Source organism: Sitophilus oryzae, unplaced genomic scaffold (genome assembly GCF_002938485.1).
Source record: "Sitophilus oryzae breed Bouriz unplaced genomic scaffold, Soryzae_2.0 scaffold_845_pilon_pilon, whole genome shotgun sequence".
NCBI classification, from domain to species: Eukaryota; Metazoa; Arthropoda; class Insecta; order Coleoptera; family Curculionidae; genus Sitophilus; species Sitophilus oryzae.
This window is the reverse complement of record NW_022147467.1, coordinates 260,357-285,921: the sequence shown is the minus strand read 5'-3', so window position 1 is coordinate 285,921 and position 25,565 is coordinate 260,357. Positions and strand designations below refer to the sequence as shown.

General features: G+C 32.7%; 1 protein-coding gene across 3 annotated transcripts; it reads right to left on the bottom strand.

The window, feature by feature from the left end:
- Nucleotides 1–700: 700 nt before the first annotated feature.
- LOC115889721 (flotillin-1) lies at nucleotides 701–15,523 on the bottom strand. 3 transcript variants are annotated; one of them, XR_004051492.1, is made up of 11 exons: nucleotides 15,269–15,523; nucleotides 15,124–15,199; nucleotides 14,976–15,066; nucleotides 14,656–14,919; nucleotides 14,524–14,532; nucleotides 14,103–14,399; nucleotides 11,457–11,643; nucleotides 11,264–11,394; nucleotides 11,041–11,205; nucleotides 3,551–3,646; nucleotides 701–1,115 (listed from the first exon to the last, which is right to left on the bottom strand). XR_004051492.1 is itself a non-coding variant. In XM_030909788.1 (10 exons), exons 1-10 carry the CDS (start codon nucleotides 15,318–15,320, stop codon nucleotides 1,095–1,097), a joined length of 1,293 nt encoding a protein of 430 aa, XP_030765648.1. In that variant the 5' UTR covers nucleotides 15,321–15,523; the 3' UTR covers nucleotides 1,092–1,094. The 3 variants fall into 3 exon arrangements, 1 of the variants encoding a protein (XP_030765648.1); XR_004051493.1 differs by lacking the exon at nucleotides 14,524–14,532 and having other exon boundaries at nucleotides 15,269–15,522; XM_030909788.1 differs by lacking the exon at nucleotides 3,551–3,646 and having other exon boundaries at nucleotides 1,092–1,115.
- Between the last annotated feature and the right edge of the window lie 10,042 nt (nucleotides 15,524–25,565).

Sequence of the window (25,565 nt, the reverse complement as noted above, 5' to 3'; positions counted from 1 at the left end):
ATTGGTATAAACTATATTTATTAAATAGGACGCGGACACCCTGTATATTAGAGTGTGTTGGATAGTATCTGATTTCAGGAAAAATCACGCTTCACCTTGCTTCAAGTTCTATTAGTCGAAATTCTAAAAAATATTCACCATTCTTAATATTTTTATAAGGTTGTACATAAGTGTTCATACTGTTCATGTCAATAATTGTAATATTTGACAACGTGTCATATTTGGTAATAAGTACGTAATAAAACTTCACACCAAATTCAAGTTTGATGAAAGACGACATCCAAAAAAATGACAGAAATTAGAATTTTCTTGCGAATTATTTGAATTCTTGCGAATTAATTAGAATTTTCTTGCGAAAATTAAAATGACCGACGCAACTGTTACTGTCATGTATCCTCTCTTTGAACAGATTATATATCCATTAATTATTACATTCAATTAAGGGTTATGAAAAATAAAACACTAATTCAGCAACACACCTTACTTTTGCACTGGACGCGCGTTTCGCTAACCATGTTCAGATGATTAAAACAGTTTTAATCATCTGCTGATGATGCTAACATGTTTAGCGAAACGCGCGTCCAGTTCAGAAGTAAAGAGTGTTGGTGTAATATGGTGAATTAGTGTTTTATTTTGCTGTTGGAACACCAAAAGTTCCAACCCCCAACTGTAATAAGGGTTATGGAGTAATGAAAGACCATTTTGTAAGAACAATATTTATTTACTACACAAATAATCTTTAAAAATATATCAAGTTATTTTTTTAAGACAATCATTTTTATCAAATCTAATATCTTAAAAACAATAAATCCATTTTTACATCACGCAAATAATACTAGCTTGACTAGAAAAGCTATGCTATAGAGTAAAAAAATAATATTGTGGTAACAATAAACAAGAGTGCTTACGTGCTAAAATAAAACACTAATTATATCGACACGTCACATTCAGAAAAACCAGAGATGAGTCAAACTTTAGAAAACAGTTTATATCTCGCCTTGAAGATTTTCTTTTAGAATTTAAGCCATAAAAATATTTTTATATTTATTTCATTATATATATCCACATCTTTGGAATGTGCTGATTTTTTGCTCCTATGATGCCACTTTCACCGTCTAAAAAGAATCAAAATATACAATTTGTTTTTTATGTACCGAATGTCAATTGAACGTTGCTGATATTTATTGATATTTAATTCATAGATTGAATTTGATAATTAAAATAATGTTTACAGTGTACAGGGTGTCTTATTTTCTTATTGTGTAATGCGGTTTATACATCACTATGCTACTTTTTTATGAAACTAAAGATGCTACACACCCTGCACGGATTTGTTCTAACTCACTTAGTTCCTGAAATATAGGGTGGATATACAGAGGGGAGTCCCATAGTGTTTTTTACGTAAAATCCAGTGGCGTAACTAGTTTTTCGCTGGGAGCTGTCATTTTCGAAATATGACAGAAATTGTGTTTTTTAAATGGGACATCCTGTAGTTTTTAATTTTATTTGCCTTATTATGAGCTTTCTAAAAATAGAATATACTCTATACTTATTTTCGTAAATAAGGTAAAAAGATGTATTATTTTACTTTTTAACAAAAATCAACATATTTTAAAAGAGTATTATAATTTTATTTAATTTAAATTAACCAGATAATTTTGCTTTCTATTGTTTCTATTAGTTACTTAATAAACTGCCTTGGAAATGAACTTGTGCAACTTTTATTTAACCCAAACTGTCAACCAGAGTTATTAGTATATTTGATGCACTTGTGCAATAATTCTACACACACAAACTAGCGTGGAATCGCCAATAACCAAAATTTGACGCCAAATAAATTATTTGGTTATTTTAGTTAATTATATAGTTAAATAATGCTTTTAATATACCGGGTGCGTCTCAAAAGTGGCTCACTCCTATAACTTTTTTATTTTTTTCTGTTAAAACAACGAGATTTGGTATGTTAGTATTTGACATAAATTAGGATTGATTGACGTATTCAATTGTTTTCGGTCACTTCCTGTTTCACCGGAAATGACTAAAACTTTTGATTTTTAAATGGCACCCTCGGTATTTTTATTAACTTTTAACATTTTCGCATACGATTTATTTGAAACTATAACTTGCGGTTCGTAACGAAAATTTGACTCAAAATACCAAGTGTGTGGTATCAAATTATTCGTAAAAAAATGCTTTTTCCAAATATGCTAATGAGCCACCCTCGTTTCATTTGAAAAAATTGAGATATGATTAAAAATATGATTTGGGCAATTTCTAACTGGCCAGGACAAGGCACTAAAAACCTTACGACGATCAAATTTATTTTTCCAAGGCTCCTTGATTAAGAATTAGTGTTTTTAACATAGCCATGGTACTCTTGATTGAAATTTAAAATACGATTTTTTATTAAGCGAGAATGTCAAAAGTTGACATATGATATGTCATTCTATTCAGAATGTCATTTTCTATCAAATAAAGTAAAAAAACACCGAGGGTACCATTTAAAAATCAAAAGTTTTAGTCATTTCCAGTGAAACAAGAAGTGACCAAAAACAATTGAATACGTCAATCAATCCGAATTTATGTCATATACTAACATACCAAATCTCGTTTTTTTATCCGAAAAAATAAGAAAGTTATGGGGGTGAGCCACTTTTGAGACGCACCCGGTATATGCATAATGCATAAATAATTATAATAATAAAGTTAAATAATGCATTTTTGTAAGTTGTTTAAAAAAATAAGTGTGGAGTATATTATATTTTTAGAAGCTCATAACAAAGCAAAATAGAAGAATAATATGCAGGGTATCTCATTTAAAAAAATAAGTTTGAGTCATATTTCAAAAGTGACAGCTCCAAGCGAAAATCTATTAACGTCACTGAATTCTATGTGAAAAACTCTATTGGACTCACAGTTTTCATCGCTTCGAAAAATTATAGAATAATCGAGATATGAGGGGAGTCAAAAAATGCAAAATTTTCAAATTCGCCCTCTATTAAACTTAGTTAGGACAAATATGTGTGTAGCATCTTTAGTTTGGACACACTGTACATTAGTTAATTCTATAGTTATTCTCATATACATATAGTAGAAATCCAAAAGATTTCTTCATTTAGACATTTTTTATCGTGGTTGGGAACTTTAGGGCTTGAACATAAAATATAGACATTTGAAATGTGAAATGAATTAAAATTATTTGACTATTTTAAATGTTGATGGTTCAAATGTGATCACTTTTGGAGAGCGTGCGTTTAATATTTTAAATATCCCAGAACGCATTTTTGTTTCCATGGCTTAGGTATATATTTTTTAAGTGTCAGTATTGCCATACACCATGTCAAATATCTGAACAAGTAATCTTTCGGGATTTCTTCTATATTGCATTTAAAAACTGCAGATACTGAATAAAATTTTCAAGACATAACCCTGAGTAAACAAAATCATAATTTTTAGAGATGCCACAAAAAACTGGGTTGATATTTACATCGACATCGTTTCAATTAACTATCAGCATTTAAAATAAAATTAAAATACGTAACGTTAGTACCTATTTTAGTGTGTTTTTATGGACGTGTTAATGATAATTTTAAATGAACGAGTCGATTCAGAAATCGCCAATGCTTCTATTTGATTTCTTAACTACCTGTAAATGAGGAATGAAAATATGCGTTTGTGATAATGCCAGTGCAAACATAAATTATGATCGGAATTCAACCTTTGGCTTTGGATCAATCCTTGAGCAATGGCTTAATATTTTTTCATAATACAAATTCATTTGCTTATATAAAAATAGTTTAATTTTATAGATAATTTTGAATTTACACCTCCAACGTCAACTGCCAAAGATCGTAATCCGACTATAAACATGCAAAAATATTTTTGTTTGTAAAATTTAAAAAAAAAAACGATATATAAAATAAAACAAAAGCAATAATACCACATAAAAATTGAAGCTAAATATCTCAGATAATTTTTAGATAAAAAAATCATACAAATATGATCAAAAAGTTTATGAAGCATGCTTTGTATAATGGCAGCTAAAAAAACTTATGGAAATTACGTTAATTTTTTGATATGTCAAGTAAAAGTTCTCTGGATCATCAAAAGTTTTTAGTTGCAATGTATGTCTTAAATTACTACTTTCGTTTTAGAAATACTGAAATATCGAAAATAAACAGCAGAATCTATGATACTCTTGTACAGATAAACACGCTATGTTTATGTCATTTATTGAAAATTGATTTAAAAACTTGTCAAAAATTATACTGTAATAGAGAAAAAAGAATGATTGGGTAGAAATAATCTTGTGGTTGTAGGTAGGTATGCTATAAAAATAATATTTTGAGGGAATAATACCGTATGATCGAAAAAAACAAACCGTCAAGTTGGCTGAGAAATGACGATCGATGACATTTCCCATATAAAATGACAGCGATCTTCATCTCATAATCATCGCTGACGCCGTTTTTTTTTTCGATCATAATGTATCTATATAATCTATCATCATTTCAAAGGTTACTGCGACACCTTTTTTGTTGTATGGTACATAATGAATAACTGCTTTTCTATAATATAAGGGCTTTTATATTTTTCTTAGATACTAAAAGAAAGTAAAAAGTAAATAGTTTATCCCAGTGCCTCAAACATTTTTTCTGTAAAATAAACCACACTGTATTTCGAAAATAGCAATTTAGGACACAATTTTTTTTATAAAAATATCTTTATTATTAAAAAATGTCTATACCTCTGTGGTGAATTCATCTCTTCAAAAAAATTGTCACGGTTTTTTTTTTGGTTTCACCCTTTGAATAAAAAGATTAAGGAAGGAGCATAATGCTACCCATGTATTCATGCATGGTGGGCGGAAAAAGGACTCTAGGGTGGGGATTCTTGACAGTTCTGTTTGACGATTCATTTGACACATTTGAATTTGATTTGAAATTTTGTGGATTTGTCAGTTTTTACTGAGCTTATTTTATGTTATTTATTACTTATTTTACTACTGCTAGTTGTATAAAGGTAGTAAATCTAGAAGGAAATTGTGGCAGAACTTAAATTAACAGTGACACTATTGCGAATTATCGAAAAAGACTGTAAAATAGTTGTGTAACGTGGGGTAGATCTCGGTCAAAAATCGGGGGAAATAATGGAGTAACTTTTCGCTAGTAAGTGACTATATTATATATACTACGCTCAATAGTCGAATTCGGGCAATTCCCGAGAAAAATACGCAAATCTAGCTTTGAGCAAGGAATATTTCCCAAACCCGAAAAATTAATTTTATTCGATTATTTTTTTTTTGCTTATAGTGTGATTTGATTGCATTGGTTTCACTCTTTTTGGTTGGATTGGTTTAGTTATTTGGCGAGTTGGTTAGCGTGATTATTTGGAGGGTGTTAATTCATTGGTTAGTTGGTTTTTCGGGTTTGGGAAATATTCCTTGCTCAAAACTAGATTTACGTATTTTTTCGGGCATTACCCGAATTCGACTATTGAGCGTAACATACAGGGAATGTTTAGGAGGGGAGTTAATCACCGCGACCTTATAGATCTATTGTGTGTTCCCCTTTCTTGAGTTATAACGAGTTATAACTCATCATACAGTCTCAGGGCTTTAAGAAAGACTACACTACTACTTTCTACAACATACAGGGTGGGCCACTAAAAACTTACAATGGTTATAATTTTTAAACCAAAAAAGATATCAAAAAAATAAAAAATACCGTTTCTAGAATATCGAGGAGGAATACATATGACGTTTTTTTTGAACCACACCGACATACCGCTTAGGCGGCACCCCCACTTGTGGCGCTTTTCTGGAAAGCCCATGAAAAATGCTAAACGATGCTCATAAAGTTTTTAGGGTGAAATTGAAAAACTACCCCTTACACGAAAAATTAGGTGGACATTAATGAAAAAAGTGATTTTTTCAGCATAAGTTACAAATTGGGACCCAGCTAAATGAGGCAAATGAGGTATTTTTCAAACTATCCCGACCCACCCCTAGATGCCACCTCCTCACTTCTAATCTCAAGATAGCAATACCCCACTTGTGACACTTCTTTTGAAAGCTAATTGAAATTGCTAAACGATGGTCATACAGACTTCAACTTAATTACTGGTAAGTAGTAATAAGAAATGTAGGTGTGACAATTTGAAAGAAATTTAAAATGATAATTTATTTTAACAATTGCTCAAAATAACAGCCGTTTTGTTCGATACAAAAATACAAACGATTTTCAAATTCTTCTCTCACTTTTTGGAAAGTCTCTCTCGGAATATTTCGACATGCTTCAGTTATCCTCTGCCGCAATTCTTGCAGCGAACCTGGTTTTGTCTTGTAGACTATGGATTTAGTGTAACCCCACAAGAAAACGTCTAAAGGAGTGAGATCAAGTGACCTCGTCGGCCATTCGATTGGACCCCTTCTGCCAATCCATTGCCTTGGATAATATCTATCCAACCACCGCCTTGTGACAATAGAATAATGCGGAGGAGCTCCGTCGTGCTGAAAGTGTATGAGGTCTTCATTAAGAGTTAAATTTCCTTCCAAATCTCTTTGATTTTCAACCTCATTTACAATGGCTGGCTCTATCAAATTGTTCAGCATTTCCACATAAGCATCACCAGTCACATTTCCGTCGATGAAAAATGGACCTATAATTTTATCGCATAGTATTCCGCACCAAACATTGAGCTTTTGGGGATGTTGGGTGTGTCCTTCAACAACAATATGCGGATTTTCATCGCTCCAGTATTTACAGTTCTGCTTATTCACATTTCCGTTTAAAAAAAATGAGCACTCATCACTAAAACAAATATTTTTAGTGACTGAAGGTTCCCTTCGAATTTCCTCGGCCAATAGTTCACAGAACTGAATCCTTCTATCTGGATCGTCGCCGCCAAGTTCTTGCAGAATCTTCATTTTGTAGGGATGGAATTTGTGCATTTTCAATACTCTTCTGACAGATGTTCGAGGTATACCTGTGATTGATGCCAACTGGCGTGTTGATGCTTCTGGATTGACCGATACCTGACCAATAACTTCCATCTGCATTTCTTCATTCAGTACCCTGGGCCCTGTCCTTTTTTTATTTTTGACCGATCCAGTTTCTTGAAACTTTAGAATCAAATCTCTAACATAAACGTGACTTACGTTTTTGTCCGGATTTCTCTCATTGAAAGCACGGGCCTCAAATAGCACATACCTTCAGAACCATAAAGAAAAACTATTTGAATTCTTTCTTCCACAGTATAAACAATTTTTCTTTCAAATAAGCGAATCAAATAAAGGTTTAATACCACCAAATTTGCAAACGATTGAAAATCGATAGAAGACAGTGTAAAAACGCAAAGATATGTCGTTTTAAGATTCCTGTTTGTTGAAAGTGAAAAAATAGATGATAAGGAAGAATTTGCGTTATCGCAAAATTAGGTTGAACGATTAGTGAAACATCTTTGTGTTGCCTTTTTTATTATCTACATTTTTTTTAGCTTCAAAATGGCAATGGTTTCAAAATGGCATTGATGAAATTAGAAGTGAGGGGGTGGCACCTAGGGGTGGGTCGGGGTGGTTTGAAAAATACCTTATTTACCTCATTTAGCTGGGTCCCAATTTGTAACTTATGCTGAAAAAATCACTTTTTTCGTTAATGTCCACCTAATTTTTCGTGTTAGGGGTAGTTTTTCAACTTCACCCTAAAAACTTTATGATCATCGTTTAGCATTTTTCATGGGCTTTCCAAAAAGGCGCCAAAAGTGGGAGGTGTTACCATTTAAGATTTTCAAGTGAGTAGGGGTGCCGCCTAAGGGGTAGGTCGGGATGGTTCAAAAATTACGTCATATGTATTCCCCCACGATATTATAGAAACGGTATTTTTTATTTTTTTGAAATCTTTTTTGGTTTTAAAATTATAGCCATTGTAAGTTTTCAATTTTTTCTTGTATTTTTGCTTTTATTTACTACTTGTCAAAGAATTTAGATACGTCAATTTGATTTACCTGCTTCAGTAGCGTATCGGATGTTTGTGTTAATAAATAATTATAACTTATCTATTTTTATTAAAATTATATATTTTTATAACAATTTTAATAACTACCAACATTTATTCACAACGTAAAATAAAACAACAAATTTATGTCTGCCCTTCATCATAGTTTTTACACTTTTTAAATAAAATTAGAACGGCACTGATAAACCGGAATTTAAGTCGCCCATATTTGAGTCCCATCGCGGAGGATCTAAGATTTTTGATATACTCCTTCCTAAGTCTTTTTATTATATATTATATAATTATATTATTCAAAGGTTTCACCTCATATAGCAATTTTTATCTGGTAGTGGTAGTTAATTGTTAATTTTGAAGTTTAACTTGATATAATGTCATTTTAACAGAACGTCAGCGGTTTTTAATAGACCGTATCTGTTGGAAAAAAAAAACTAAGGTGTTCTTGAATAGTTATATTTTAGTCTTTTTCTTTGTTCTTTGTGTTTTTTTGCTTCCAACGACGGGAAGAGATATACTTCCCGAAACGTTAAGGATTTTTTTTGTCCGTAGGCACCTTTGAATAAGACTAAGGAAGGAACATATAACAAAAATCTTAGGTCCACCGCGATGGGCCTCAAATATGGCCGACTTAAATTCCGGTTTATCAGTGCCGTTCTAATTTTATTTAAAAAATGTAAAACTATGATTTAGGGTAGACGTGGGAGAGACTCAATAATTTTTTTTTATTTTACGTTGTGAATAAATGTTGGTAGTTATTAAAATTGTTATAAAAATATAAAATTCTAATAAAAAAAGTTAAGTTATAATAATTATTTATAACCATAAACATCCGATACGCTACTGAAGCAGGTAAGTCAAATTGACGTATCTAAATTCTTTGGCATCTAATCTTTGACAAGTAGTAAATAAAAGCAAAAATGCAAGAAAAAATATATGATTAGTTAATTTAAGTGAATTTCATAAATGATCGGTTTACTACACATATGTAAATTATATAGTCACTTACTAGCGAAAAGTTGTTCCATTATTTCACACATTTTTGCCGAGATCTACCGCACACTACACAACCAACTATTTTAGAGTCTTTTTCGTTAAATCGCGATAGTGTCACTGTTAATTTAAGTTCTGCCACAGTTTCCATCTATATTTAGTACCTTTATACAACTATCAGTAGTAGAATAAATAATAAATAACATAAAATAAGCTCCGTAAAGCCTGATAAACCCACAAAATTTCAAATCAAATTCAAATGTGTCAAATGAATCGTCAAACAGAACTGTCAAGGATCCCCACCCTAGAGTGCTTTTTCCGCCCACCATGCATGAATACATGGATAGCATTATGCTCCTTCCTTAGTCTTCTTTTTCAAAGGTAGGCACTGTAACGTTTTTAGTTCGTTACATGTCTTTTTTATATATAATATATGATATCTGGCCTATCATCACCGGATTCCGTATCGTTCAGGCCTGATAATTTATTTGGCACGCTTGGCGTAATTTTTACGTTCCCTAGTCGCCAACCCTGCTATCGTTTCACTGTTCTGTGGAGGCGCGCGCTGTCAAGATCCCTTCAAGGCGCCTCTCTGCGTTTTAACCTCACTTTGTTTTTGGCCGGTTTGCGGCACGGTTGCAAATCCTGCTTTTAGAAATGACAATTTAAATCTTGCTGCAAAATCTGAATCAGCTGCCATTTCGAAGCTACAGGTAAAGATGAGTTATTATCTTTTATAGATTCGATATTATTATTGAATATTTTTAGGGTAGAGTTTTGGATTGACCCACCTTAACTCGTATTTGTATTTTGCTGACACGTTGGTGTACTTTTGCTGTTGTCCTCCAGAATGTTAAATGGAAGAAAGGACAGTTCTTTTGTTTATTATTGAGCCCTCGGAAGTGTTTCGAGGTAGGTTTATTTCGTTTATTAGACCTTGTTTGGTTTTTTAAACAAGATTTTCGTATTTTTAGGGCCTTAGGACGGACTGTGTCCAAGGTACGGGTAGTGTTCCCCTGTACCGTTATCTTATGGACGGACTGTTTCCAAGGTTATGGTCCAAGTTACGGACATTATCCAAGGTCCTAGTAGTGTTCCAAGGTACGGGTAGTGTCCCCATATTGCCACAGTATGGATACAGCATAAGCCCCATGCTGCTTCGCTCCCATTTCTAAGCCTAGTTAGTAGCTACGGCTGTATTGATTCATGGTGTCCTCATTCTGGCCCCTTTTGTTGTGTTGGCCAACAGGATCGCCGACAGACAGTACAGAGATATGAGCCCACCTCACGCTGCTACTCTTCGAAACAGGATTGCCTCAAGAACATCTAAGTGTAGATTTAGGTTCTGGTTTTCAGTCAATTTTCAGTCTTAACTTAATAACGTACATTTTAAATAATATTGTACAGACTATATTTAGTGGTTAGATTATTAAGAACATTTATATCAATTTAGTAGTTACAATATGATTTAGATTTTAGGTTTCATTACATTACGCCTTGTAATAGTATTTAACCACTATAATAATTATTAAAATTGTACAATGCTATTTACCATCAGAATTCATCATGAATAAATATAGCCATTAGTTTTAAGTAATATACAACTGTGTTTTCTTTCTCTGTACATGCCTGGCGCCCAATATCTATATTTTTTTGTTTATTGTTATTGATTAGTTTTCTCTCTAGTGAAATACCTTATCCACGACTGCTCTCCGATGAAAAGCTGCCGTTCGCAGTGGTAATGTTTTATAAAAAACGCTACAGCACATTTGGGGGTTTTATTTGTAAACCACCGCTGACAAGTTGGTCTCCGTTGGATTAACTCAGCGGTGTTTACAAAAAATAACTGTTTTACTTTGTAGATTTTCTTACAGTGCAAGTGGCGAAATACACAGAGAATTGTTTTTGAAGAGATCTTTATTATTCATATGGCTTCAAGCCTTTTTGTATATCTTAATCGAAACTTCACTTTTAATGTTAAAAATATTAGTTCCACGTTTAATTCATAATTGTGGCAAGTTTGTTTTATATTACTTACATTGGTAATATCAACGCCAGTCATATTTTTAACTAACAATGGCACTTTACTGACAATGTCCAACACTTCGCCGGTCAGTTTGGCAGCGCCGACGTCACCAGTACCCGTCGATACCATGGTGACCTTCTTAGCTTGGGCAAGAGGAGCTGCCACTTCGGCCGTTACCTAAAAACATAATCACAATTATAGCGTATTTGTTTGAGACCTTAAAACATTGCCTTACCTTTGGTAAGACGTCCAAAAACATGTCAATCATAGCTGCCTCTTTGTATTCTTTCCAGGCTTCCGCTTTTTTCGCCATTTGCTCAGCTTCGGCCTTGGCTTTAGCTTCGATGGCAAAAGCCTCAGCTTCACCTGAATTTTAAATAAAACAATGACAGGTATCAAAAATGTTAGTGAATTATTTCGATAACTACCTTTCAATCTCACAGCTTCCGCTTCTGCTTCAGCTTCAAGCAAAAGTCTCTTGCGATTCGCCTCAGCTATTTTCTCTAGGCGATATTTTTCAGCTTCGGCTGGGCGTCTGACAGTGGCTTCCAGTTCTCTTTCTTTTCGTCCCATTTCTTGTTCTTGTACTGCAATTTGTTGTGTCCTTTCCACCACCTAAAAAGAATAAATATATTTAAAATGATAATAAATTTGAACTTATTTATCAATATACCCAAGGAATTTTGATATTTTAGATTTTTTTGTGAAACAAGAAGCAAATTCACATGTGCAGATGCTAAAAACGATAATATTGCTAGCTCATTTGTTTAGAAAAAAAACTATTTAAATCTATGTAAGAGAGTATTTTTAAGTTAAGTTAAATATACCACCATTATTTCCGCCCAAATATTAATAAACTACATACTTAATTGTGCTAGGTGCTAGTTAATAAATTATTCTAAATTAATGTGGATTTGAATCAGAAATCAGTATATTAATAAACAAATAATCTAAAATGTCAAGATCCTATGGGTATATTGATAAATATTGATTAATAAAATTTGAAATATAATAATATACATTTTCTACAAAAACCGGAACAGATAGATAAAAATGGTGTAATAAAATTTAATAGACTATTAAATTGTGCAACAGATGCACATAAAATATACAAGGTGTGCCGTATAAACTAGTATTGGTTTTATTATTGCAACACAATATTTAGTAAAAAAATTCAGTGTATTATTTGGTTTTAAAAAGTTAAATACTCCTAGAGAAATGAAACATTAAAATTGTTACTACTTTTTCAAAAAATCGTAAATATTTCAAAAACGGTAAGATTAAAATGCGGTAAACCTTAATCAAATTTAGTTTTATTTTAACCGGAGAAACTAAATAAGCAATAATATACAGGGTGTTGCGTTTAAAAAAATACAACTTTACTATATTTTATGTATTTGGAACACTCTGTACTTTTTGAAAATAATTTTAAATTGTAGCTCTAATAGTCGACCAATGCACAGTGATGCAGAAGTTCCCAATAGTGGCAAAAAATCAAAATATCGGAAGTATTTTTTTTAAATTTTAATTTCACTCATATTCTTTCTAATAGTCCATATTTTCAGAATCGAAGATTTTTGAATAAAAACGGGCCCATTTTAAATCCCTGATAAGAAATGTTCGAGCTTATAAGATTATTAGCTGAAGCTAAAATATTTTGATTAAATAAAATTAGTGCGTTTAACGCTGGTGATAAATTAGCTAAAAACTGATGGTACTTTGAGAAAGTACAATGTTTTCAACTGTTTTCCCTCATGGTAATTCTAGTTTTGAGTTCCCTGGTACCATAAAAAAAATTCAACACCTTAATGTAATTAAGAACTGCTTAATCTAAAATCACATTTTAGGTAAGCTAATACAATTGCTCCAAATGCACCAATGCTCCAAATTGCTCCAAAAAAATATGATGTAGGTTACAATTATTAGCCTTTTTTCTTCATAACTACGAAGTTTCATTACCAACATTAACCTACAAATACCCTTTTGGTTGCCTAACTCTCCCGAAAACCATGATTTAGTTTCCCAAAATAAATTACGTATGACAGTATATTACTGGGTGTTTCTTAGGTGCTGCAAAATATTGTTGTTGGTTATTTTTAATTAGTTTTAGAAAGGAAACTGGTAACATATTTTCTCTTATTCAATTTAGTTTTCGGTACAAGGTATTCAAATTTAAAAATAATTTTTTAATGTGGAATTTTAACTAGCTTTTCCCAGTTAATCCTAAGTTTTTATTCGTTTTGTGCTTATATGAGATTAAATTTAATAAATATTATTAGAAATTTCATTAATTTTGAATATTTATTGTTAATATAAACTACAAAGACGTGTCAATGTGTCTATGATGCATCATCATTCAGTCAACATTTTTTATCGACAATGTCATGCACCTTCTACTAATTTTCTCGGATATAGGAAGAGATTACCAAGACTTCTTCTGTCAAGTAAAATAGAACAGCATCCTGAGGCCTCTAAAACTTATTATAGATTAAATTATTTTTTTTATCCATTTGCTAAATCCATCTTAAAGATATTATCCATCTTATCTAGAAGCTTTAGGATAATTTTTAGTTTCTTTTTCTTGCGTATTAAGTTCTTGTAACTAAGTTCTAATTATAATGTAAGTATAATATTTTTACCACAGGTAATTACAGATATTTTTAAATTATAGAACATTTAAAAATATAACTAAAATTAAATGGTTATAAGTGAACAATTGTTTACATCTAATGTGAAAGGAGCGTTCAGTCTTTTAGATGTCTTGGTGTTACTTTCATTAATAAGTAACTACATTAAATATACAGATGTATTTAGTTTTTTTTTCTTTCTTTTTCTCATGGATATGAATATAAATATATTTTTTAAGTGGAATTTAAGTAATACATATTGGTAACTAGTTCTGAAAAAATGATTAATTATATTAAAAACGAAATGTTAATCTATTGTAAGGGGCTGAAAATAAAATCCTGACTCCAATGACTCGCAATTTCTAAAAATCTAATCATTTGGCTACAATACTCCGTGTCAAATAGGTTGAACAACCCTGTATAGAAGAAATATGTCCAATTACTTACCAATATTTGCATTTCCTCTTCTTTGATCTTCTGTTTGGTTTTGGCAGCTTGTAGTTCATAAGCTAATTCTGCTTCAGCATTTTTCGTTTGTACTTCAATGTCGTAGATTGCCTTCTTCAATTCGAAATCTCGTCGCGCCTTGGCAATTTCTGTGTCGTTCAAAAACACCGATGCCATTCTCTGCTCCTCTGCGATGGCCTCTTTAATTTGTGCGTCAGCCCGAGCTTCTGCTTCTCCTATCCTGGCATCTCTCTTCACTTCCGCTGTTCTAGCCATGCCAAGACTTTTCAGATATCCCTAAATTTATTAAATTGAATTTTTGATCTAATAAATCTATATATTTATACATTAATTAACAAAACAATGCATATAAGATTAGTGAAAGCACATGAAATGTGAACACACCACACACATCACATACCTTTGCACCCTTTGTCGTCAAATATGAAAAAAGAAAAGAACTATATCAAGAATTATTAAACAAAAGAGAAATAAGCTTAACTTAGGGTTAAAATATTTGTAATTAAATAGTCTAGTGGCAACTTGTATATACCTCTTCATCCCTGATATCTTTGATTGTATAGGAAACAACTGTAATGCCCATGTTCACTAAATCAGAGGAAGCCACTTCAAACACTTGTTTACTGAACTTTTTTCGATCTTTGTATATTTCCTCGACTGTCATGGAACCCATCATAGCTCTCTGATGCCCCTCCAAAGTAACTAAAGCAATGTGTTCGATTTCATGTTCGGATTTTCCTAAAAATTGTTCGCATGCCGCCAAGAGCATCTCCTCATTTTGTCCTTGGATTTTAACCTTTTAAGAGTTAAAACAATTAAAATATTTAATTATTTATTATTATGAAATATTACCTGAGCTATTCCAGTGACAGAAATTGGAACACCTTGGCTAGTGTACACTGTGGGGCTATCAACGATTAGTGTCATGGTATTTAAAGAAATTCTACAAAAACATGAGTTCTGAAATTTTGCTGCATAAGTATTTTTCTTGAATATTTACCTTTGTATTCTTTGGACGCCAGGCCATATAAATGCCCTGCCACCAGGCACTAAATGGGGTTTGCCATAACAACATCCTAAAAAGGTACTTGTATATATTTACCCTGATAATTCTTAATTTTTTAATATTTTTAAATGCAACTAACCTGAAATGACTAGAGCTTCATTTGGTCCACAAGTTACAAAGCCCCACGTCATTTTTGTATGTTCACAAACTTATTTTTTAAGACAAATATCATTCAAATAATATTATGCTACTCTACAACATTTTCACGGTAACAACAACGAAAAAAAAAACAAATAGATAAACACAAATTATCTAAAAATATTCAAATGACAGAAATGCAAGATGCAACCAGCGGCGTAGATATGGATGTGAATGCCATTGGATTTACAAAAGTATCAGTAATATTTTAATTAAAACAATCTATAAAGAAAAAAAGCTAATATACTTAAAAATGCAGTTAATCTTAACGAACTTGTTTACTTAAAAACAGGTTCTTATCTTGTTTAGAGTATACATTAACACGTATTTAAAAAATATATTTTATTAATGATTTCTGTTTACGCCAATGGTAACTGGGCCGAGGGGTGTGTCGGTTATTTATTGATTTCAATTGTTTGGATAAACATTCATTATTTTTACAGAATACTAGCATGGAATACTATATAGTTCATAAAAATGATAAATGGAACTATTATTGATTCATATTTATAATGAATAACATTAATATTCGTAAATTTCAATGCCGGTGGGTTTGAAAAATCGGTATACATATATTTAAAAATGCAGTAAATTTGTTTGTATATTTGGTTGCCTACCGTGTTTGATTAATTTTAGGATTTTATTTTAGTATCCTATTTTCAAATTATCTGTAAATTGGAGTGATTAATCAAGGATTATTGCAAATAGTTTTACCCTTTTTACCATAGCCATATTAATGATTCGACTATACAGTATGGTAATAAGTGTATATACGATATAAACCAAAAACTCGGCGTCAAGGTGGCTTATTGGAATTTTAAATGCTAATATTTTCTGTCGGGTCGATCTCTATCAGAGTCTCTATATGGTCTTTATTATGTATCTGTCATTTATCGTTGATTTATCAAAAATTAGTGTCAAAACTCTTATCAAAATTAAAAACCAGTATTTAATTCACAAATATATTTTCAATAAAAATTGTTTAATAAATAAATTTGCGCAGAAATGAATAACGCGTCTCAAAACATTTTTACTTCTTTTTGTTGAATATTAATTTTTAACTATTTTTTACGTCAATTTTAATTAAATATCATATAGGGAACAGTGCAACACCCATTTTCAGTGATATTCATTTCAATAGCCACACTGACACCATTTTTTTTCTCAATCGTTTAGAGTATTAAGTGATAATTACCAAATGGACAGGTTTTTGAAAAATATCTATAATGTAATAAGTTCTGCACATAGGATGGCTTTTTAAAACAAAAAGGATGGCTTTTTACATATTACCTATTTGACATTTTCTCACTGATTGATGAGGTGAGGTAAATAATGAAGATAAACGGTATACAATGGTCCATGTCTATTTTAGAATCTATATTTGCCTTTCTTTTTCTTCTCATTTTTAAACTGAAATAAATAGCGTCGATTGATTACCATGATGCCGTTGATTACTATTAACTAAGTCGACTGATATCCACGTTAAGGAAATGAGAATGAGCACCTAAAACAAATAAGTTTACTTGGGATAATTTTGTACGACAGTATTATGCTTTCAATAAGTTTCTAGATACTTTTTTGAGATTGATTTACTAAAAATACCAGGAAAAATTTGCTTAACTGCACATTGCACAAAATTGACATTCTTTATCAAATTTGCGACACGGTAGCAATTGTTATATCAAAAATGGCACAATTTATTATCAATTGATGTACCGAAGCATGTTTCCTAGGAAAAACAAATATATCTTTGATTTACTGTATTAAGAGAATTTACTCCCAGAGAGAATAATCTCCCTATACAGGGTATCCCAGAAATAAGTTAAAAACAGACGAAATATAACTCATAGATAAATGCAACAAGTTTAGATTGGAAAGCCCGTAAAAATGTTGGGTCGTGAAATTATTTTGGGTCGCGACCGTTATACGCGATCTGGCGCTGCTATAGCGGTCGCTAAGGACAACGGCAAACAAAAACAGAAATAATTTTCTCTTGTCAAAGTCAGAATCTTCAAAAATCATAATAATCTTTCAAAATCTAAACCGCTCTCATAAAAGAAATTCCGAAAAATGTTTATAACGTCCATTTTCAAAGTAATTATTGCTATCTTGTGAGTTTAATTCAAGTTTTATTTACTCCAACCGGTGATAATTGTGAAAAAGTGGCATTAAAAACTTAAAAAAATGTGCTGTGAACTGTGAACTGCAAAAACGATCGTGGATCGTGGCACATGATCGTGGCATAACGTCGGTTTCCAATGTTTCATAGGTATTTCATACATGCGTCCTTATATAAAATAAAGTTTCTTGTATGCAACACACTGTATTTTATTTATATAATTAAACGAAAATAATAATAAATTTGAATAAACAATATTTGGCGATATAATTCCGGAAAAAGCCGAACCGCTCCGAAATTTTCAAAAGTTTTGGGTCGCGACCGTTGCAAGAATAGCCCCAAATAGTGTTTACATTGTCCTTATGGGCACTTTCCAATCTAAACTTGTTTCATTTATCTATGATATAACTCGGAAGGTCTCGGTCTGAGTAATTTTTTTTCTGTCTTTCACTTATACAGGTTGTCTCAGAAATAATAATAATAATAATATGTCTTTATTTTAATAATCCTCGGCGAAGTTCAGTAAATAACTGCTTAGTTAACCGAGTACCATTACAGTACAACCTAACAAATAATATCAATATCTACTACCTTATCTTAAATTAATATATCAAATGTATAAATATAATAACAAAAAAAAAAACAATGAAAAATACAAAAAAATATAAAAAATATAAAGCATTAACAAAACTATTAGTGTAACACATAGAGCACACATAGAGAACAATTAATACTTATAAGTCCATTATGCAATAACATAAGGCAACAGGCATGTATTGGTGTTGATGAAGAGAGAGGCTGGTTTCAAAAAGAATACTCAACTCACATTATGGAATAATAAATCTCTGAACCCCGATCTAAATGAACCGAGGGACTTAGCTATTAAGCACTTGACAGGGAATTATATAACGAGATCGCAGAATACGTAAATGATCGTCGATATAAAGAGGTCTTATATTGAGGTAGATATAACTGATTAACATTTCGAGTGTCTCTGCTATGAACAGTTTGGCGCAGTTTTAATTTAGATTTTAAATATAATGGTGTCTGTAATTTAATTAGTTTGTGTACAAAGGTAGCCAAATGCAGTCTACGGCGTTCATACATATTAAGCCACTTCAATTCTTTAAGCCAAGCCAATTTTGAATCTTCTGTATTCTGGAAGAGGAGTGCACGTCAAGACAAGGACCATAGACAATGTCAGCATAGTTGGCATGGCTAAGAACCAAACTGTCATATAGGCTACGTTTCAATGCTTGACTCATAATATTTTTATTCCTATACAATCCCCTCAATGCTGTATAACTTTTCTGCACAATCGAATTGACATGATTTCGAAATCTCAAATCACAATCTAGAGCCAAACCCAAATTCTTGACAGTTTTTAATGGATGGATTATTTCGTTATTCAGTTTAACAGATAATCCCTTTGCTAAGGGTACCCTACCAAAACAAATCATTTGAGTTTTGCCAAGATTCAACTGAAGACCATGATTCAATGAGTATTTACTTATTTTCTCAAGAGCAGAATTAATATTATTGTAAACAGCTGCTGCATTTTCAGCAGTGTAAGTTGCATATATTTGCGTGTCATCGGCAAATTGATGCAGTTCGCAATCCACAACATTATTTTTCAAATAAGCGGTGTAAATAAGGAACAAGAGTGGTCCCAAAATGGAACCCTGAGGTACACCCCTAGAAAGCGGTAAAGCATCCGACTGAGCCTCATCGAGAACTACACACTGGCATCTATTAGACAAATAATTGCCAACCAATTCCACAACATTTTCCAAAAACCTGTAATAATGAAGCTTTGCCAGTAAAAGGTCATGCCCCAAGGTGTCAAATGCCTTAGTATAATCTAATAAAAGCAGACTTGCACCCTCCAACTAATCGGAAAATAGCTATTATTTAAACAGCAATTTGTAAATATGAGCAAGGTAGGGGCAATATAAGGACAGCACAATTTAACCATTAATAGAGATATACCATCGCAGCCTGCTGCATTGGTTTTAATGCTAGCAAGGGCATCAAGCAGATCTGCTTCATTAATGCTATCAAACTGAAATGTTTTCACGTGCGCTAATGTGTTATTATTGTAAAAGTTAACAGTGACAGGATCAGTCACACATTTCAGAGCCTCTATAGAGTCTACAAAATGGCTATTTATTGTGTTCACATCTTTAAGATTATCTGGAATTTTTTTAGTATTATTGCGCTTATGTACATTTAAGTTATTAAGTGCTTGCCATATTTCACGCATACTGAGACTTTTTCGAGTATTTTCGAGATATTCATATTTACTTCTTCGCACTTCTTGTGTAAACTTATTTTTAGCTCTCTTATAAACTGCATAATCCTCCAGACTTAATGCTTTTTTATACCGACTAAAGGCACGGTTACGATCTTTTTTCAAAAGACGAAGTTCCGTACTAAACCATGGTGCTCTTGGTTTTGTCAACCTTACTCGTCGAAAGGGAGCATGTTTTTCAAAGAGACCCATCATATAATTAGTGAAAATATCAATTTTATTATCATTATCATTAGTATGAAACATTCTTTGCCAACTTAATCTACGCAAGTCATTATTAAACTCAGTCTCATCAAAATTCCGAAAATCTCTATAAGAATGAAATTTAATTTTTTCTTTACTTATGTTTATTCCTAGATTAAGGAATATCATTTGGTGATCTGTAATATCATGCATATTTACGTGGACAGGTGCGCCAGCAGACAAATTAATATTACTCATAGCTATTATATCAATAAGCGTACTACTTTTTCGACTATTCTAGTTGGTGATACTACTAGTTGTTTTAATTGAAAGGCATTGAGTATATCGTTAACCTGATTCTGGTATATACCTTCAGACAACATATCTATATTTATGTCGCCCATAAGCATCACTTCATCGCATTGAGGTAAAATGCTAAAGAGCGATGTTTCCAAATTATTAAGTGCATTAGAAACACTACCCTTAGGCGGCCGATAAATTATACCAACTATCATTTTAATTTTTGGTAGTTGTAGCAAAACCCAGTACTGTTCTAAGTCAGCGTCACTATTACAATACTCTTGAACGATACGATGTTCCAAGCAATCCCTAATAAAAACTCCAATACCACCTCCTCGCCGCCCAGAGCCACGATCCTGCCTAAGAAATTTGTGAGTGGAAATATCCACCAGTTTACTATCTACTTTATGATTAAGCCAAGTTTCCGTTATTCCCAAAAAATCTATTTCATGTTCCATTAACAGTTCCTCAATGTCATCTATACAAGGGTTCAGAGAACGAACATTTACGTGTCCAAATTTAATTTTTTTAAGTGAATCCATTCTTAAATAAAAAGTACACAGCAAAAAACATAAATTGTTATATTAATTATTCATTAATTTATTAATGCACTCTAAATCCTTAATCTTAACTAAAGTTTCGCCCTCATCCCTTCTAGCAAATATCCTTCCATTCTTACACCAAACATACCTGTAACCAAAATTCTTCAACTCTCTGGCCTTTTTCAATAAGTCTCTTGTCGTTTTTGGCAAGTCTTCATTTATATAGATTCTCCTCGTCTCTCCGTCTATTCCACAATCCTTAGTATCAAGCACTCTCACTTCTATCTGGAACACTTTTCGTAAGTTATCAGTAGGGCTGCCTGGTAACCCAACAACGACCACATTACAACTTTTTTTCTGAAGTTCTTCATTATCTATTTTTTGTTGTAGCACATGAACCTGATCCTCGAGACCCTTAACTTTGCCTTTTAATACATTTTGCTCCTTCCTGAGTCGCTCGTTCTCCTGACCAACTGCTAAAAATAAGTGCAGGTATTTTAACTGGTAGTATAGTTCGACCTCAGAAACACGCTTATGAAGTTATTTTCGAAAAAAAAAAATTGAAAATTCGAAATTTTTTGAAAATTTTAGTTAAAAAACATAATTTCTTGATAATATGGCAACATAGGTATTATATTAAATTTACAAGATAGAAAATCCAGAAAAGATCCAGTGGTTCTCAAAATTTTAGCAAAAAATATTTTTTTTGGAAATTTTCAAAATAAAATAACTCCGTTATTTTGGACTTATTTGAAAAACGATAAAGAAAATATGTTTCTTTTATCGAGATCTACCACCCCTTAAAATATTTGCACTTATTTCTGGGACACCCTATATATTCAGAATAATGAACGCCTTTTTAAATTCCAGAAATAAGTGCAAGTATTTTAAGAGGTGGTAGATCTTAGTGATGGGAATACCGGTTCCACATGAGTCGCGTTACAATAGCGACCGTTCCAGAAAAATACCGCGATTTTGTAACCGAAGTTCCGACTTCCAAAATGTTGCGGTCCTCGCTAAAAATATATCTAACTTATATATCTATATTTGTAGATTAATGTAACTTTTATCCGCCACTCATTTTCCAAATATCGAGTTTATAATTGTGTATAGCCACTCGATCTCATTTTTAGAAAAACGATGACATTCCTTGTTATTTTTTTTTCTTTGTCAATTTTCGTTTAAATAAAATGAACGGCTCATATTTATGTGTATTGCAATATAATATATTTAATGTTAAAATCAAGAACAAAGTCCAAACCACTGTCAAAAAAAATTGTTTATTGGTCTAACCTAACCTTAAAAATAGATATAAACAGTAAAACTTATATAAATGTATAAAAGCAAATAAAATATTTTTATCTTATTTTATTTGCTTTTGCGTTTCATCTTTCAAACAACACTATTTTATACCATGCCTAGTATACATACCAAAAATCGCTATTTCGAAAGTAACGTTAGCGACGCGCGACGGGAGTACCAACGACAATAGTAACCGACCAAATCGCGACAGGCAAAACCGAAACCCTAGAAGCGCTCCAGCGACTGCTGGAACGAAGTACGTGGCCGTCGAGGTCGAGCGTCGATAATCAGTTACGGCAGTTACTTCTGTTCGTGACAGGGAACTAAAACTCTAGGAGCGCGACGGCTGGAGCGCGAAGTAGGTCGCCGCCGAGGTCGAGCGTCGATGCCCAGTTACAGCAGTTACTTCTGTTCGCGACAGGGAACTACAACTCTAGGAGCGCGACGGCTAGAGCGAACACGTCCCGATCGAGATCGCGCGGCGCTACGGACATACCAGTTACAGATACTACTGTTGGCGACCGACAAAATCGCGACGGCTGGAGCTAAACACGTCGCTATGCGGTTACTACGGTTCGAGCTAACTTCAAGTGCGATTATAAATAATTTATTTGCAAATTATAAATAATTTATAATTTTGTCGTCATTATGATCGTCGTTCTTCGGTAACAGGTTCCTGTTTCGTTGTGGAGCGCGACACGACGTTACAAAAAATACCGCTCCAAAATCGCGTTACTCAAATACCGACACATCACTAGTAGATCTGGCCAAAAGAAACATATTTTCTCTTTACTATTTGTAAAATAAATTATTGATAATAACCGAGTTAATTAACTTTGAAATTTTAAACAAAATAATGACATAACATTTTCAGAGCCGCCGGCAATAACCGATAATCAGCCGCAAATACCAAGCAATTACCAGAATCTCAGTTTGTTCGACGCCCAGTGTTAACACATCGACTAGAATGATTTATAATAAACTACTTGGAAAATTAAAATTAAAAGTAAAAAACTTACTTAACATTAGACAACGGGACTCCAACAGATAGCAAATCGATGTAATTAGGTTAGAGCGTCGTTTATCACTTTACCAAAAACCGCAACTCTACACTTAACAATACTTCATTTCATTGCGATTCTTGACAGCTCTAAACTTACGCGTCTGAATTATTAAGGATTAATTGTTTGAAAATTTAAACTCCTCTGTTTTTATATCTCACACTCTTGTTTTAGTGAATAAACACCAAAGTAATTGATATTTCTATTTGAATAATAAAAGTATTTTTACAGGTTTATCTTACATTTGCCTATAATAGAAGGGGCTGATTCTGAACTGCTGAAAAGCTGTTATAATTGTTCATTATTTAGTTTGATTATTTCAATTTACTAAACTGTCAAAAAGGTATTTCAAATAAAGTAGACGTTGCACTATACTTAATAGTATTCTACAGTGATTAAAAAATCTACAGAGATTAAAATTAATTCAAGTATTTTTTGGTAGAAATTTAAAAATGTTAACTTATAGATGTTACTGTAAATGTCCGAAATGCGGTAAAACCTAGGATTTACCAAAAGCAAGTGGTAGTAAAAACCAACCAACCCGATCAAATAACCACCTAACCAATGCATTAACACCCCCCAAATAACCAGGCTAACCAATGCATTAACACCCTCCAAATAACCAGGCTAACCAATGCATTAACACCCTTCAAATAACCAGGCTAACCTAATTAGTTAATGCTTCTGGCAAATCCTAGGTTTAGCGCGCTTATCCTAGGTTTTACCGCATTTCGGACATTTACAGTAACATAGACATACAGAATGTGTATAACGTAGGAGGTGGCAACAATGCATTCTCTCGAAGCACTATAAACAAATTTACGAAAAATGAACAAGCGGCACTCAAAAGTTTTTCAATATTTTCGGGAAAATGTCAACATTTTTTTCGCAAAAAAACCTCATGGGCGTGTTTCTGGGGTCGAACTACACACAACCAAACTTATAAGGAATCGCTCTTTATTTCTGACTAAATTTCTTGCAAGGATACAAATTGGTATACAACTTTAAGATAAGGCTTTTTGTTGTAAATAAACATGATAATAAAGAATAAACGACTTCTGCAATTTATTTTCTTTTGAATTTTGTGATCAGTAGTAAAATCACGATTGTCCGGTAATTTTCATTCAATCCAAAAAAATTAAAAAATGCCTTATGTTGGATTAACAGATGTTTAGAGGGGAAGAATTATTGCTCTCACCGAACAAAAAATGCTCCAGGGAGACGTAGCAGAGATAGTAGGCGTTACCCAGGGTGTTGTATCGAAAACATATGCAAGGTACTTGGAATTAGGAACACACAAGGATAGGCCCAGACAAAGTATTCAAAGAGTCACAACTGAACAACAAGACCGCCTTGTGTGCTAAATTGCTAGAATAAATCCCAATTTTTCTCATCCAGAGCTACAAAGACAACTTCTGGCAGCTACAAGTGTGAACATTTCAGTTGAAACCATAAGAAAAAGGCTTCGTGCACGAGGGTTTTACAGTAGGAGAGAGTTACGGATCACACAGTTATCTCGGCAAAATAAAATTGACCGGCTAAATTGATGCCTTCAACATCAAAACTGGACAACTGAGAATTGGCAAAATGTTCTTTTTTCGGATGAGATCAGAATTGGCCTAAGATCAGATAACCATCGAATTCGGGTTCTTAGAGCTCCAGGAAGACGTGCGAGACTTCAGGCTGCCTAATCTGTACCAAGATATAAAGGAGGAATTGTAATGTTCTGGGGAGGTATTATACTAGGAGAAAAAACTTCATTCTTACCACTTCAACAAATTTTAACGGGTCGGAGATATGTTGATTTGGTGCCAGAATCAATCGTTAGTCTTTGGAGAGCTGCAATTGGGGATTATTTTAACTTCATGCACGATAGTGCACCTTCCCGTACCAGCAGAGTGACTAGAGAATGTTTTGAAACGGAAGGTGTCATAGTTTTGGACTGGCCTGCCTATTTACCAGATCTAAACCCTATCGAACACTTGTGGGACTAACTCAAAAGAAGGGTTACAGCTCGTCGAAACAATCCAGGAAAGCTCGCACAGCTTATTGATGCAGCTGTTACGGTTATATATTTTAAAGGGGAGTTAATTTTCTTATATTTATTTTAATTGAATTGAAAAATCCTTTCATTTGATTTTGGGAAAGGTTAATAATTTTCTACGTTTAATTGATATTATTTATATCATACAGCTACGGCTGGATTGAGACGAAACTAATAGCGTTGCATCTTTTGTATTATTTCCAAGGAAATCGCCCACAGTTTGGGTAAGTTAATTTTGGTTTATTAATTATCACGTGGGACAAATTTTATTGGATTAATTTTAAATTAGGCACCTTGGTCTGGTTTTTCTTTTTACGCACCAACTTGATTCCACGAGGGTTTTCACGACTGGCTAGCGAGGTTCCTGTTCAAACCA